This window comes from Trichoplax adhaerens, genomic scaffold, assembly GCF_000150275.1.
Source record: "Trichoplax adhaerens TRIADscaffold_2 genomic scaffold, whole genome shotgun sequence".
Lineage (NCBI taxonomy): Eukaryota > Metazoa > Placozoa > Uniplacotomia > Trichoplacea > Trichoplacidae > Trichoplax > Trichoplax adhaerens.
In genome coordinates, this window is record NW_002060944.1 from 7186280 (window position 1) to 7202859 (window position 16580).

Sequence of the window (16580 nt, forward strand, 5' to 3'; positions counted from 1 at the left end):
ATATAAGATTAATTTGTAACAATGAATAGATTCGCTAAACTAAGATATAAACGTGCAATAAGATATTCGTTATACGATCTAATATCATCCTGCATTAATCTCCATGTGTTGTTCACGCTACAAAGTCTTTTTCAGCACTGTACCCTCCCTCATGCAGTGAAATCGGCGCGATTGATCAATTCCATTCATTTTATTCTAACTAGAAATATCGATTTTACACTTTAATCACTGTAATAGAGATCTTCAAGATGAAAGCTACAAGGACTATTAAAAAGAAAGAGAGGGACAGGAAACGGTGGTTCAATATACACAAAATGTGGGGGCCGACTATTTTGTTGGCCATTTCAAGTGAAATGCCTATCTGAAACGATGCACTATACTGTACTGTCCATGATGGTCACCTCCATTTTTAGCTACTTGGTTTGTTATTAATTTGGTTTTGGATCAGTACAGTAGTAGTATACGGTTTCAATATGAAGCATACACTGTCGACGATTGTCATCCAGCTGCTGGGTTGGTTTTGTCATGGTTCTTTTCAAGATTCGTTCAGATGATGAATTGGGATAATGCACCAAGTCTGTAATCATCGAAACGAATCTTCAAGGTTTCAGCTTGAAGCGATAGACTGTCCATCAGGGATTAGTCGAAGTAGTCGCTGTGTTCGCGATAGTCAGCTGCTCGGTTAGGTTTCGTTTTGCCATGTTTCTCTTAAGATTGATTCAGCGGATCGGGATAATGCACTAAGTAAATGATCATGTCAACAAATCTTCAAGGAAATGAGCTGCTGCTGGATTGGATTGCTTTTGCAATGTTGTTCCTACAGCAGTTTATGCTTTTCTACAGGGTCGTATGGCCGATTTGAGTGTGTTTCAGTACTAGCATGGCCAGGAAAAATGATCGGCGGCCATATTCTTCTTCTTTTGCACTCCATAGCCTTGTCCTTCTCTCCGTCCAGTCTAGTCCCTCCTCAAGAGACAAGAGGAGAATTAAAATCCATAGTAAGAGTACTGTACGGCTCAAGTGGATCGAGTATGCTATTTACTATGGAATCAATGTACTGTATCGTAGGTGTTGTACTACTAGACTGGCAGTCGACGACAGAGGACACGCAAAGCAGCATGGCCAGCCAAGATCAAGGAATTTATACGGCCGCCGAGGAATTTGTTGGCGCTCAAGTAAGTCAATTAATCGATTACTTTTAATCTTGTACAATCAAATTGGGATAGAATAATATGGACTATAGATTGTCTAAGATACAAGTACCACTTGTAGCTTGATATTATACAGTTTCAATCTTGGAAATGGGGATTGTACTAACTGCAAATTTCTTCATCTTGTATCTATTATAATCTTGCTTGTCCAGCTTGATTCATTACCACCAACATTTACTGCTAGTTCCGATTATGATGGAGGCATCATTGATGGTAGGTAGTATTGGTTATGATTATTATAACGTAATAACTCATTTGTAATGGAGTCTGCTATATCTTGATAAAATGATCACTTTTAGCAGCCAATACTATACACTCGACAACATTATGTGCGATTGAAAATATCTTTTAATTCAGTCAGCAGTCTTAGGACTCGCACATCAGTCAATTTTACTGCACTATTTCGCTAGTAGACTATTGAGATCCAACAATTTAGATACAAACTTGATATTGTTTATTGTAGAAATCATCAATGACGTACGTAAACTAAGATTTGGCAAATTATCGATACAGTATAGGGTAGAGTATACAGAGTTATGTGATCTCCTCATCAATCATGTCCATTATCTATCTTGACTGTACAGTATACTATACTCGTATTTGTAAAATTCGGTGATGGTTTGCTTGCATGCTTAGAATTCACCGCAGCCGACACAGTAAAAATGGCATAGCGTAGTATAATTTGAAGTAATAGAGTGTGTTATACAGCTGCTATGCTCCAGTATTTTTACTTCCATTTATGTTGTATTGTCTATTTCGGTAACGAGATGGTAGCTTCGATATAGCACTGAAACACTTGAATTGGCTTACTTGTAATTTATCAGCCAAAAACGATATAGAATGGGACAAATTTTATAATACTGTACGTATCAGTCTTGTAGATTTACGAAAGTGCATTATGATAATGCATGCCATATCCTTTTACCTCTTACATCATTTCCCAAGTCGTACATGATTGATGATTGTAATACAATAACTTCCCATCACTTTTTATTCAACTTTCATGTTATACGTAAACCACAGCGATGTTCTACCCTGTAGAATACTTCGCATTTGAAATGGAATAACTAATAATAATAGGGTCTTTGGAGATACTGTAAATTTGATTAGCTTGTCGTGCATGCTATTAGGATGCTGTGAAATTGCATCATGTTGAACGCGAGATCTAGCGTTTTCACTTGGTATCATGATAGACGACGTGTTGTCATACTTACCAAAGACTTAATATTTTCCTCACTTGCCGTGACCACTTGTAGATTATGAAGAACAGCCCACTACCAACGTAAATCAAACTTATGGAGTTCCTGAATTCGTGAAAAACTTTATTCGATCTCTTTATAGAGCCTTCACGGAAAGAGTAAGTTTAGTTTCAACTTGAATTAAGCACCATATTCTAATAGATAATACTGCAATGATACGTCGGTAACTGCTACTTTGACGCACCGATTGTTAGAATAAAATAAAAATAATCTGGTCTAATATCTAGCTTATAGGGGAATAATATTGCTAGTGTAGACTACTGTTACATGTTAATCATGCTCAAATTCTACATAGTTATGTTGATATACGGTATGCGTGTCCATTAAAAAACAACTAGATTATCATGGCACTATAATAACTATTTACCATTAATATTGACAATCTAGCGAGTTGATGAAATGCAGATACTATGTGAAGCTGGGTAAGAAAGGAGTCTTAATTTTGCATCTAGCGTGACCGGTAGAAGTGCATAAATTTAATTTAAAGTTCTGTCTATGTACTTTCTCAATTTATACTAGTTTCATTAAGATCACGGAACGTGCATTTAGCAAATCGGCGTGGCCCGATGCTGACAGAATTGCTCCACTTGTTAATAACGGTGAGGGAACAATCGACGTGGTTAGCACTTTGTGTATTCAGCTCTTTGATTCAATGGGCGTATTCATCATTTGTCATGCACGACTAGAATAATAAATTAGATAAAGTCACTTTATGGAACTTTTTCGTTGGAAAATTTTACTAATATCTCCTATCCCTAAATACTAGACGAAATTTTCCTAATCTTTTACAAGGAGCTTTGCTTTCGTCATATTTATGATAAGTTGCAGGTACAGTAACGCTATTCCACGTGCATATATATTATCTACGTTTGAATCATTGTTAATATTGACAAGCAATGAAAGCTGATTAATTTTCTTACGACCCTAATATCGACGCGCATCTGCTCCATTATGTGCTCGTATGATGGTGTTTCGATAGATATTTATGTTTTAAATCTTCTAACTTGTATTTACATTAATTTTTAATATAGCCTACACTGGATCAAAGATTTGAATCTTACTACAACTACTGCAATTTATTCAACTGTATTCTAAGTAAGCATCAACTACTCTATTGTACTTATGATACAGTTACATAAATAACTACATTTGCCGATGCTACAATTATAATTACTTATCTTGAGTACCTTCTATATATTTATAGTAATACTTAAAAAAAAAAACGGTAACCAATTCCAACATTTTAAGATTTTCAAGCAGTTTCTACGGTAGTAATTGCTAATCATATTATCCTTAAATAACCTTATCGTAAAAATTAATTTCATAGGTGCCAAAGCTCCGGTACGCCTTGAGTTACCTCATCAATGGTTATGGAATATTATAGATGAATTTATATATCAGGTAATGACGGAATGATAGTAAGTAGTAGAGCGTGTAGCTAGCGCTAACCCAAAATTATAACAAATGACGATGTATGCCTTCATTTATTTTCTATTGTAGTTTCAATCGTTTAGCCTTTATCGTTATAAGTTAAAGCATAAGCAGGAAAATGATTTAGCAATGCTACGCGACCACCCTAAGGTAGGAAATAATTCTTTTATTGCAAATTTGGCCCGATTCAGTTGTTATGCTTGCTAATGATTAGTATGAACTGTTTTCTAAGGTATGGAATGTTCACGGCGTATTGAACGTCTTGCACTCATTGGTTGAAAAATCTCAAATTAATAGCCAGGTGAGATTTTATTAATTAGAAATAGAAACAATAATATATCAGGAAAATGCATACCACAACTTGAATTCATTACATAACTTTCTGATTTTCGTAAATGTAGCTCAAGGCCTATAATAATGGTGATGATCCGAAATCAGTTGCTGATGAATTTGGAAATTGCCCTTTATACAAGATGTTGGGGTATTTTAGTTTAATTGGCTTATTGCGTTTACATTCACTTTTGGGAGACTATTACCAAGCTATCAAAGTACTCGAAAATGTACAATTAAACAAAAAGGTGCAGGAACGATTTAAAGTCATGTTATAATGATTACTTTATAATCATTTTTGAATGATGTTATACTGTATATAATAACCATTGGGATCGTTACTTTAATAGAGTCTTTATGCGGTAGTGCCGGCTTGTCAAGTTACTACTTATTACTACGTCGGATTCGCATATCTTATGATGAGGCGTTATCAGGTACTTCTAAATAAATGGCTACGTTGCCCGGTTATCAAGTTATTTTTTCTTTACGAGTATTCAATTGAAGTAATATTTATTTGGCTATACTACTTATAGGATGCAATTCGTTCATTGTCCAATATACTTTTATACATTCAAAGAACGAAAAATATGTTGCAAGACAAATCTTACCAAATTGATCAAGTTTGTTGATATGTGCTTAAATCGTCGTTTTTTGTCGATTTAGACTAATTCAGTGAGATAATGTACGACATTTGCTCTATAGATAGCTAAAAAGGAACTTCAAATGTACGCTTTGTTAGCGATGGCGTGGATAATGTGCCCATGCGTAAGTCAACTTTAATACTATGATGAAACATTAAGAAATAAATAATGAAGAGATTACTGTTTTCATTAAATTAAATTTTATAGAGAATTGACGAGAGTGTGCTGTCGATGTTGGGAGATAAATATGATAAAGAAAAATTCATTAAACTTCAGCAGGGGTAATGAGAGAAATTTCGAATTAAAAGTAACTGATACTTGAATTCTTAGTATTTCATGTTATTTCGTTAATAGGAATTTGCAACAATTTGAAGATTCGTTTGCGTATGCATGTCCAAAGTTTGTGTCTCCAGTAGTTCCGGATTACGATACTCTCAGTCAAAGCCAACATAAGGTCAGAGTATGTTATATACCAATTTTCTTTATGATCAATTGAAACTTAAATCATACTTTGGCTGATCTCAATCAATAGGCGCCATATCAATTTCAATTAAAAAATTTCGTAAATGAGGTAAAGCAGCAAGTTGCAATCCCGATTATAAGAAGGTTGGTAGAAAAAAATTACTTAATAGCTTTTGTGATCAACTTGATTGAATTAATTATGCTTCTATTTTATAGTTACTTAAAGCTATACACCACCATGCCAGTGGCTAAATTGGCCGCCTTCTTAGATATGGTAAGTTATGTTTTTGACTCAGGGTATTGGCTGTTTTTCTTTAGTAATAAATTCAATTCTTTTCGTTAAGGATGAGGATAATTTTCGCGCTCAGCTCTTATCCTTTAAGGTGATTTATAATCTTTATAATCCGACGTGTATTTACTTATTGAACTCTTGCAATTGCTCTTTTTAACATTACAAGATCTTTTTATGATCGTATTTAGCATAAAATGAGCAATTTGGTATGGACTAAAGGTCAACGAGCTATAGACGGCGAATTTCAAACATCATCGGGAGTTAGCTTTTTTATTGATGAGGTACATAGGCTAAAGCAAACATTTATCAATTTACAGTCTGAAAATATAACGTAATACTTGTAATGCTTGAAATTTTAGGACATGATACATATTAATGACTGCAAAGTAGTTCCAAGATACAGCGAATTCTTTTTACAGCAAATACGCAAATACAACGAGGTATGTTTTTCGAATAGATTTAAGAGTATGAGCGTAGTTTTGTACAAGATAAGATACAAATCTGATTGACTACTTTCAATTTGTATAAACTACAGTTGGTGAAAGGTCTGTCCTAAATAGCATTCAATTGCGAAAGCTGTGTTCGAAAGATGTAATGTTATAAAAGTTGAAATTGGACTAACGATATTTTCTCGTCAACCACCTTGTACATGTCTACGATATCACAATTGCAAGGTCTAATATATAATGTGATAGTGATTGTACTAACAGTAGTAGTCAAGTTTTAATTGATTCTTTAGAATTACAACTGTAGACGTAATTTTACGTTTGCTAGTATAAAGAGACGTATTGAGCTCTGTACGTATTTGATGTCGTTTGCGTTATAAATAAATAAATTTAAATACTGGTAATTGCTAAAGGCTTGATCTTGAATGCTTGCTTTCCTATGTTAATGATACTGGTTTTTAGCCTAAAGTTGGTACGGAAGTGATACAATTTTTACTGCTGTAAATGTTTTAGGTATTATTATTATCAAAAAATTGGTTTATCGGATTGAAAGCTTAGAAATAGACGTGTATAAGTCTCCGATTGCCTTACTTAAACTATTTTCACGGCACTCTATCAGGAAGGATTATTAAAAGAAATACAGTGTCTCTTAATTTAATGTAGTCCCTGATTACACAGTATAGTAGATACAGAACAAATTAATGATAAAGCACCTGAGATAGTATTTCTAAGATGGCGAAATTGTAAGTTACAAGACATGCTGCTAGTTGACAAGAATTTATTCCTTATCACAATTACACTTGATATCATGACCGGCTAACGATGTGGATTTTAAGTGATGTATTCGTATAGCTTTAGTATACGCGTAATTCGCTATTATTACATGCATGCATCATGGCGGGGTTAAAATTTTACAACTTTCGTGCACAATTGATATCATCTATTAAGGAGCGTGATTACGTATCATACCAATAATGGAAAAGTACACCATGATAGATTTAAGCCAGCTGTAATCTTATTATATTGCTTATGCACACACGTCAAATAAATGGCGCTAAATCAGTAAATAGTATCAAACAGGGAAGTGTTCTATTAATTAATAGGATTTTTTTATTATATAGTAATTATTTCTAGCGTAATGAGCGTACAGTACACTTTTTGATATACTCGTAGTAAAACCATTGCTACAACCTTATATCGATGCACATACCTTTAGTATTGGATTACAATATTATATTTCTATATATGTATGTTCGTAGATTATTTGTTTACAAGGAAATGGATAATGAAAATTTTTAAACGCATCCTTCAATCTACAACTACAATAACACAATCCATCATTACATGATAAAAAATTCAGTGGAAGTCGCAATATAGTTATAATATACTTAAAATGGTCACAATTTCTACCGCATAGCTTTCATTACTGATAACAAATATACTGCCAGTTGACAGTACTATGACATTGTGTCATTTCTATTCAACCAAATACATAGAACACTAATTGAAGAAGAAGGGAATTTGCAAGCACTGTCAGGAATAAGTTCAGATGTTGAAATTTATGCAATGACTTGGGTATAGCTTTGGCATATTCATACAGTACCAGGTCCTGTCTTAGCATCATCATGATGGGATTGTTAAAAGACCTCTAACACCAACAATAACTTTTAATTAGGTTTAAAAAATAGAGATCGTAAAAAGGCAGCAACATCATAGGAAAATAGTGCAAAGTCAGGTTAGTTTGTTAATATTAATAAGCACATCTACAACTACCATTATGGACATAGTTACACAGAATAAATTTCACAACATGTGACGGACAAATTTATTGCTATTATGATCGATAGGTAGTAGATTTCGATGGCTTACAAGGATGAAAATGATTTTATCTTTGTTATGGTCAATACGTGTAATGTACAAGATACTGCTTGAATGTAACAGTCAGTTGTTATTATTAATTCATTAACACTTAAGGTTGCATCGCATGTCTTGATTCAATCTTTGTTACTTCTAACGCTATTTTCACTTCTTTCGTCATCACTGCGGGGGATATAGTCATTGGATCGGCGGTCTGCTCGATCAGATTTATTGCCATCACTGCTCTTGGTTTCCTTTCTTTGACTAGGACGAGAAGGGGATGGACTACGACTTCTAGTACGTCGTCTGCGATCCTCACGAGAACGACTACGTCGCTTCCTTGGTGGTGGTGATCTAGAACGTTTTGGAGTATAAGATCGGCGCTTTCTTGGACTAGGGGAACGACTTCGATACCTACACAGTATATATATATATATATGTAAATACATGTATATATATATCGATAGAATAATAATTTAATATATGACAATATTCACTCAATATTAGCTAATTAACAAACAATTACATCTGTAGAGATACACCACATACTCGTACACGTTTGTATGGACACACGCAGGCAATATTTTTATTTTACCGCATAGCTACACAGCACCGCATTTCATATAGTAGTAGAGTTGGCAAAGAAAAGAAGGTCGCGAGTTTATGCAACCGCAAAACTATTTTTGTTGAACCGCAAGCTGTCAAAACACTACTGCACGCTTTATACACACAGTACAACGCTGCACACACGTGGATATCAGAGCTAGGGAGTTTCCAGTCATATTGTTTACTGGACAGCAAGTTAGTAGGACTGGATCTCTTTGACTGGTATGCAAAGAAATGGATCTCTTTTTGCCAATATTGAAAAATCATGGTTATTGGTCATACCCAAGGTCAAACAACACGTACAGTCAATCAATTTTGTAAAATTTACTGTCAAAAGCTAACAATTCCTTTTGAAAACCAACAGAATTGATTGTACGCGTATTGTAGAGCTACTACATATTATCCTACTACTGTATGACTATGACTACTATTTGACGGTGTAGACTACCAGTATTACTGTATTTCTACTTTCACCTTTTTAATGGCAATATAATGCTATTACGGTAGATTGATCTCATTCTCTGTCTATGATACATGCTCAATGAATGTAAATCGAAGGAGACAGAAAAGGACTATACTGTACTAAATGATCATTCAGTACTTAGTAATGGATCGTCATTGTGCTAACAAGAGTAGAGAACTGTGTCATCATTTGTAACAGCAAACCTGACGCAATTGCTACTGGAACGGCCACTTAGCGCTTTGCAAAGTGAATTAACTACAGTAGAATTGTATTGCCTGATGATATTATGATTACTAGTAGTCGATTGACTGGATAACTTTTTTCTATTCTGTCATGACTATCGATTGATTACATTGAAGAAAAGTATATTATAATAGAAGAGCAGAATGAATGCAAGCAATCGTAAGTGCGGATGTCTATTTGGTACAGAGAACAAGTGTCATTACAAACAATTATGACTGACCTTCTTGGAGATCTTGATCGCCTACGATTACTACGGTAAGATCGATCCCGATCGCGTTCACTTCGATCTGCTGGGCGGCCATAACGCGCCATCACTACTCGCAATTCTCGGCCATCAAAGTTCTTGCCATGGACACAATCCATGGCGTCTTCAGCATCGCGCCTATCATGATACCTTACAAAAGCGTAACCGCGTGATTCTCCACGACGATCTCGAGGAATGTAGACATCACCAATTTCGCCATATTTATCAAAGATACGTTTTAGATCATCCACCGTAGTCCTATAAGTAATATTGTCTACTTTGAGGCTGGTCATGCTGGAGATTTCAGGTGCCCTCGCCATCTTGCCTTCTCGTCCTTTTTCGTTCCACTTGGGTACAGTACGGGCACGACGAGAGAAGCGCCAAGTGAAGTTGACAAGCCACACAGGTCACCCTTTTTCAAGCGGTGACTACCGTAGACACACGACATGCTGTAGCTGTCGCTACGGTCCAGTCCGGTCCAGTCCAAGTACATCATGCGGAGGTCTCTAGTACAGTACTCGAATTTTACAGTACATAGTGTATTGCACTGTACTGTACATACGTACTGTACAGTACTGTACAGTACAGTACGTACTGTACTGTGCGACCGCTAACTGGAGTGAATGTACTGTACGCGTCATGCTAGCACACACACGATCTGTATTCTTCCATACTGTACGTGGATCCATTCTCATGGCTGACGGTGGAGCCAATCCAAAATGCATTTTCGACTGGACATTGCAATCATGAACAAACAACGAGTTTGTTTTTCATTAACCTTTGCTGTGGCCATACCATGGCGATACTATTGTACAATAGGACCGCAATCTATGATACAAAAATGAAGAAACGAACTTTTAGGTGTGATTGTGTCTCTTGGCTGAGGACCACCGAATTGGAACAAGCTCTTTGTCTTTCTTTCCATTGCGGTCGAGACCTCATAGTGACACCATTTTTGCTTGTGACCGGTAGTCTATTTTTAGTCATCAGTCCCATTCATGGCATCAGTTGAACTACTGTACCCTGTACGCTATCGCAGGGGTATCTACTATAACAGGCCATCGTAGCGAAAGTGATGTCATTGATGCGTGTTTACGGTACGGACTGCTGTTGTCCAGTCTAAATGCGTGCAAAATGACATCTAAAACTGAATTGAGAGAAATAGAAGAACGCCTTTCCATTGAATATCGATGGCAATCAAATTGTCCGTCTTGGCCATCTTGGGCCAAATAAATTAAACTCAAATCATGGTCATCCTGTAGTTGTTCCCCATTGGCCATTTTGACCAGTGTGGAGATGGCACGTGACCAGAATGCATCTCTTTTCTTTGCGGTTGCTGTGTTTTGATTTATTCATCATTCACTTTCAATTCCAAAAACTCACTATACAACTGTCTGGTCAGGGACTGAGTTCATATTTTATAGAGATGACATATCGATGCTCATGGTAGTGCAGATATATCGTCTATAGTCGGTTACTTGCAGATGCTTTTTTTCACTTCTCTACTAGGACTAGGGGGGACAAGATGACAGATCGATGCAGTGCAGACCTGACGTCTATAGTAGACGTCAGGTCTAGTTGGAGGACAGTCGGGGACACTCAGGTCTAGACTATCGTTTGAGATAGACGCTTGAGTTGGATATGACCAGCAAAACAGTCCGTACCGCTTGCTGTCCGTCTGTTTCTTTGTGATGCTTCCGCAGTATCTCATGACGATCTTGAAGCAGCAGCTGGTGGTCATGCTATCAGTATACTGTATGGTGGGGCAGTTGGCTAGTCAGTCAAATAAAGTATTTTCCCATTGTGATGAATTGATCAGCTCCAGGTCCAATCTTGACATCGATCCCTTCCCGTTCAGGCTGGCCTTCCATCGAAGATGATGATGATGAGAATTGTTGGTGCCATGATGAATATGCATGGTACTATGGCGTAACTTATTGGGCTGGTAAATAGCTTGGAATCTAACTTGAAATACTGATTGTAGTATATAGGAGAACCTTTCTCATCGTGACGCCAATTTGAGCCTGCTTGCATAACAAGATAGACAGAACGGATACAGCAAGGTGAGGTAGCTATGACATCAACAAATATCCTTTTAATCGTTTCTTGCTGACAATTTCAACTTGGAATGCAATAGAATTTTATAACATTACCACCATCAAACTATCATCAAGCTATCGTCGATTTTCCGTATAGCAAGTAGTTAATCTATTATAGTCTTTTAGGATAAAACAATCGGAAAACAAGGCTTATGGAGGGTGTTCATCCAGTACCAATATCTTATAATCAATACTGTTTATAGTAGTATTGAATTCAAGACAACATGTCTTATACTAGCTAGCGTCTAGCTAAAAATATTGCTAAGGAACAACGATTACAAAATACTGTTAATATTGGCAAGCTTATTTCCTGAGTAGACAGTAGGTTCAATGATGATGAGGAAACGATCATCGGATTGTACTCAAAATCACCAATCGATTTTAGCAAATAAAATCAAAAATAGACTTGACCTATTGTTACTGTAGATCATGACTACATTGTCATTCATTCATACACGCTAAGTTATACATTTCATGAGTCCATTTTGAACTCCATTCAATTAATCTTCCAAGTAAAACTCCTAGGATATTGCATGGATATTCTACAGTTGTATTTCTGATTACATCATTAATGTTAACGTTATTGGCTTATTCTACGATGTCCATATGATCTTATACATTTATACAGTTATACATTTCATGAGTCCATTTTGAACTCCATTCAATTAATCTTCCAAGTAAAACTCTTAGGATATTGCATGGATATTCTACAGTTGTATTTCTGATTACATCATCAATGTTAATGTCATTAGCTTATTCGACGATGTCCATATGATCTTATAGATTTGACTTAATTAGTGGTGAAATGACAATGGACTGTACGGCAAAGTATGCGGTATAAAGATACATTCCTTTCCATGCCTTATTACATCGCTATATTAAGAAGTAAATTACCTCTTTTATACCTTATCCGAGATTATTGTAACTTGCCTTTACAAGCATCTTTTGACGGATTCTACGCTGCACTGTCAGCAGTACCTTCGCTTTGTACGTTACTTTTGATTGTTTTTTTACGGAAAAGCGCGCTATTATTGATGATGCAATTCTGATTGATGTTGCGGTACATAGTTACTATACCAACACATATATACAGTAGATTCCAGGGAATAAATGTATCCGCCAAAGCTTAATTTTCCAATACGTCTTTCATGATTAAAGACAGTAAAATAATCTCCATTCTAACGTGTAAAATAGATTGATGGCGTCTGCACTAGCTCCAGAGACGGAAAGGAACAGATTGCCTGCAGATCATGACAGTAAAATCGAAGAGCCAATCGATGACGATACTCCTCCTTTACCAAACGAAACGGTTAATAACGACACATTGAAGGTAAGGAAATGAAACCTACAATATTCTTTAATTTGCTACTACTGTACGTGTATTACTTGATCAAGAAAAGGTTGATTTGTAGTCGAAATACGTACAGTATTGTAACAGTATTGGGCTGATCGCTGTAGATTAAGGATTGTCTATGATGATGAAACACTCTTTAAAATTATTTTGTTCTTTGTATCATATATTACTGTATATTTAAGACCCGGCAAAGCCATAGCTGCCTAATAATACAGTTTACAAATGGTTTGTAAAATGGTAATCGGAATAGTACGAGGTATACAAAGTGTCTCTGGAACTGTCGGATAACCTATAAATACTATAGAATTGACTTATACTGAGTTATGCGTAGAAAGCTGTGATTGAATCTCGTAACAACTATAATATTACCTTAAATAGTTGCAATATGGATCACCATTACAAGATGAATAGCATATTAAATTTTCTGTACTGTAAGTAGGAGGAAATAATATACGCATATACCTAGGTGCTTATGCTTACACTGTGGCAAAATAATACAGTAGCGAGTGGCAGTGCTAGTTACATGTTTCATTTATTAGCAATAAAAAAATGACTATTGCATGTACAACAGTATTCTCTAGAAGTTCAATGTTATCTACATAGTCGATACAAATCCTTCATTGATCAATTCTTCAACACTCTTTTCTACGATATTGAAATAGTTAGGATGTGCTATCGGTCTAGCTTAACTCAGGTCTCTAAATTATGTGATGTAATAAAATTGGTAATGTTTTGAATAAGCCTTTGATATTTTTATTCTGTCCATAATGATACCAACAAAGTAATAAGACCATTACTATGGAATAGAGTTCTGTAGGGTATCTTGTACCAATTAATTTTAGGCTGACGATAGCAAATTAAGTTGACATTGCCAACTGTGCTATGCCATTGAAGCGTTATAACTTCATGGAATGCTAATGGACTGCACTCGTATATAGATAACTTCTAAAATTGATATCACTCTTATTATAGACGCAATTCGTATCACCTTCGGGGGAAATGTTTGATAAATTATGCGCAGAGTTGAAAGAGAGACTAGATAATGGTCGAGGGGAATGTATTTACCAATTGGGAGTATCTGGTAAGTCTAATGTGTGATATCTTATTTTCAACTTGTTTAATTTCTTCGTCTACAACAAGACGTCTGAAAGTAGAGTTTAAGGATACTTATCTTTCTTTGGTATCTTTAGATGATAGTGATCCCGGGTTATCTGATAATGACATGCTGGCATCGAAAGCTACTTTAAAAAGTTTAGCCGAGTTATGTGATGCAGACCTGCAGCTTTTACAAGAAAAGCATTCTACTGAGGGAACAGTTGCTAAATATTTGATTAGATATCGAGCTAAAGAACGAGAATTTCTAGAAGTTAGGTAAGTCAGTAAAGGATACTTTAATCATAATAACTTAAAGATTGCAATAGAAACAGTTTTTTTAAGTTAAAAAAATCATTAACTTCATAACGGTAACCTATTGCCTTTCGATAATACAATGAACGCATACGTGAAGAGTTGCTGTGGTTGGTAATGTAGATGCAGGTAAAGGATCACCTATTGAAGTCTTGAATTATAATTTTCTATCGAATATATAATTAATTTAGGCTAGATGTAAACCGAAAATTCAATAAATTTAAATTTTTCCCTTGAAAAGGAAAATCGACCCTATTGGGCGTTTTAACTCATGGGGAGTTAGACAATGGCCGTGGCCTTGCAAGACAGAAGTTGTTTAGGCATAAGCATGAGGCTGAATCTGGACGCACTAGCAGTGTTGGTAACGATATTCTAGGATTTGATAGTCATGGAGAAGTTGTTAACAAACCCGATGCACGAGGTTTAGCATTAGATTGGCAACGAATTTGTTATGCTTCGTCAAAGGTTATAAGTTACAGCATATTTTTAATAATAGCTTTCGTCTAGTTATAAAAGTACACTTATTTTTACACTATCTATCTCTATTTGAGTTCTCATAATTAAAATTAAAATTTTACAGATAATAACATTTATCGACTTAGCTGGTCATGAAAAATATTTGAAAACAACAATCTTTGGTATGACCGGTCACGCTCCTGATTTTTGTATGTTAATAGTCGGTGCTAATGCTGGTGTAATCGGAATGACGAAAGGTAGTCTTATTTTAATGTAGCGAATAAATGTCCACACTAACAAACGATAACTATTTCATTAACTAAATAATGAATACCAATGTGTTATCTTATGAATACTAGAGCATCTTGGCCTGGCCCTTGCTTTAAACGTTCCTGTTTATGTAGTTATTACTAAAACTGATATGTGCCCTCAAAATGTTCTTAGCGATACATTGAAATTATTAGCTAAGATATTAAAGTCACCCGGATGTAGAAAAATCCCTGTTTTTATCACCAAGGAAGAAGATATTACGGTCGCGGCGACCAATTTTGTATCTGAAAGGTAATATTGGTATAGTACATTTATTTTTCTATGCAATGGCAGGATACACTCGATAAAAATGATAGTTACGTTATATCATATTTTACCCATATAGGATATGTCCAATTTTTCAAGTATCAAATGTTACTGGAGCTAATTTAAATTTATTAAAGAAGTTTTTAAATTTATTACCGTCGCGGATGAGTCGCAAGGAAAATGAACCTCCGGAATTTCTTATTGATGAAACTTACTCTGTCCCGGTATAGCATTGTAACTAGTTAATAACTTTATTCTACAGAACTATCTCTAATATCTTTATACCATAGGGTGTTGGAACGGTAATTTCTGGGACGGTAATGCAAGGAATTATCCGCGTAAATGATTCATTATTGTTAGGACCAGATTCTCTTGGTCAATTTCAACCGGTAGTTATCAAAGGTATTCATAGGAAGAGGATGGCAGTAGAGTACGTTGAAGGAGGACAAACTTGTTCTTTTGCACTGAAAAAGGTTATTACATTGTTATCTGTTCTATTGCCTTGTTGAAATCATGTTGTTTTAAATTCTACATTGACTGTGCATCTTACGCAGGTCAAAAGATCAACTATTCGTAAGGGAATGATACTTGCATCTCGTGATTTAAAACCAGAAGCATGTAGCGAATTTGAAGCCGATATTTTAGTGTTGCACCATCCTACCACTATTAAAATCCACTATCAAGCTGTCGGTATGTAAATTTCATTTAAATTTGTATTCATTCTTGTCATTAGTTTTTATATTTATGATTGTAATTTAATATTGTTGTACGGATCGTAAGTTGTTGGTGATTTAAAATATTAAAGTTGTAACAACTATAATTTGTAATATTGTAGTACATAGTGGAAGTATGAGGCAGACTGCAAGCATTGTCGAAATGAATAAGGAACACATACGTACAGGCGACCGTGCCTTAATTAAATTCCGTTTTCAGAAAACACCCGAATATCTTAAATCGAATACTAAGCTTATCTTCAGGGAAGGACGGACTAAAGCTATTGGTACTATAACTAAGACTTTTCCGATAAAACAAGCTACTGTCCAATCGAAGCAAGCACAATCAAAAAGCACCAATCGACAATCGTGACCTGTAGCTATTTTATCATTGAGCCTTCGAATTAACTGTTACATAATTTCACAGACACAAGAAATACTACTATTTTAGCAAATGAAAAGTTAATTCAAGATAGTACTCAAGATGGCT

At 35.4% G+C, this 16580-nt stretch overlaps 3 protein-coding genes across 3 annotated transcripts; 2 read left to right on the forward strand and 1 right to left on the reverse strand.

The window, feature by feature from the left end:
- Nucleotides 1-566: 566 nt before the first annotated feature.
- On the forward strand, nucleotides 567-6630 carry TRIADDRAFT_63682 (uncharacterized protein; the record flags this gene model as incomplete). The annotated part of the gene is made up of 21 exons (XM_002109522.1): nucleotides 567-681; nucleotides 1069-1175; nucleotides 1364-1424; nucleotides 2468-2568; nucleotides 2858-2892; nucleotides 2990-3089; nucleotides 3502-3565; nucleotides 3798-3871; nucleotides 3971-4051; nucleotides 4134-4202; nucleotides 4303-4479; nucleotides 4582-4665; nucleotides 4934-4996; nucleotides 5080-5153; nucleotides 5227-5326; nucleotides 5405-5478; nucleotides 5551-5608; nucleotides 5679-5717; nucleotides 5815-5907; nucleotides 5986-6066; nucleotides 6586-6630. The coding sequence occupies 21 exons, from the start codon at nucleotides 567-569 to the stop codon at nucleotides 6628-6630; spliced, it is 1695 nt and encodes a 564-aa protein (XP_002109558.1).
- Nucleotides 6631-9526: 2896 nt separating this feature from the next.
- Nucleotides 9527-9793, reverse strand: TRIADDRAFT_17694 (uncharacterized protein; the record flags this gene model as incomplete). The annotated part of the gene is made up of 1 exon (XM_002110062.1): nucleotides 9527-9793. A coding segment is annotated over one exon (267 nt), but the record flags the coding sequence as incomplete, so codon positions are not given.
- A 2989-nt stretch (nucleotides 9794-12782) lies between these two features.
- On the forward strand, nucleotides 12783-16463 carry TRIADDRAFT_53715 (uncharacterized protein; the record flags this gene model as incomplete). The annotated part of the gene is made up of 11 exons (XM_002109523.1): nucleotides 12783-12914; nucleotides 13911-14019; nucleotides 14129-14309; nucleotides 14446-14474; nucleotides 14587-14810; nucleotides 14926-15058; nucleotides 15161-15362; nucleotides 15457-15601; nucleotides 15668-15850; nucleotides 15932-16067; nucleotides 16213-16463. 11 exons carry the CDS (start codon nucleotides 12783-12785, stop codon nucleotides 16461-16463), a joined length of 1725 nt encoding a protein of 574 aa, XP_002109559.1.
- Between the last annotated feature and the right edge of the window lie 117 nt (nucleotides 16464-16580).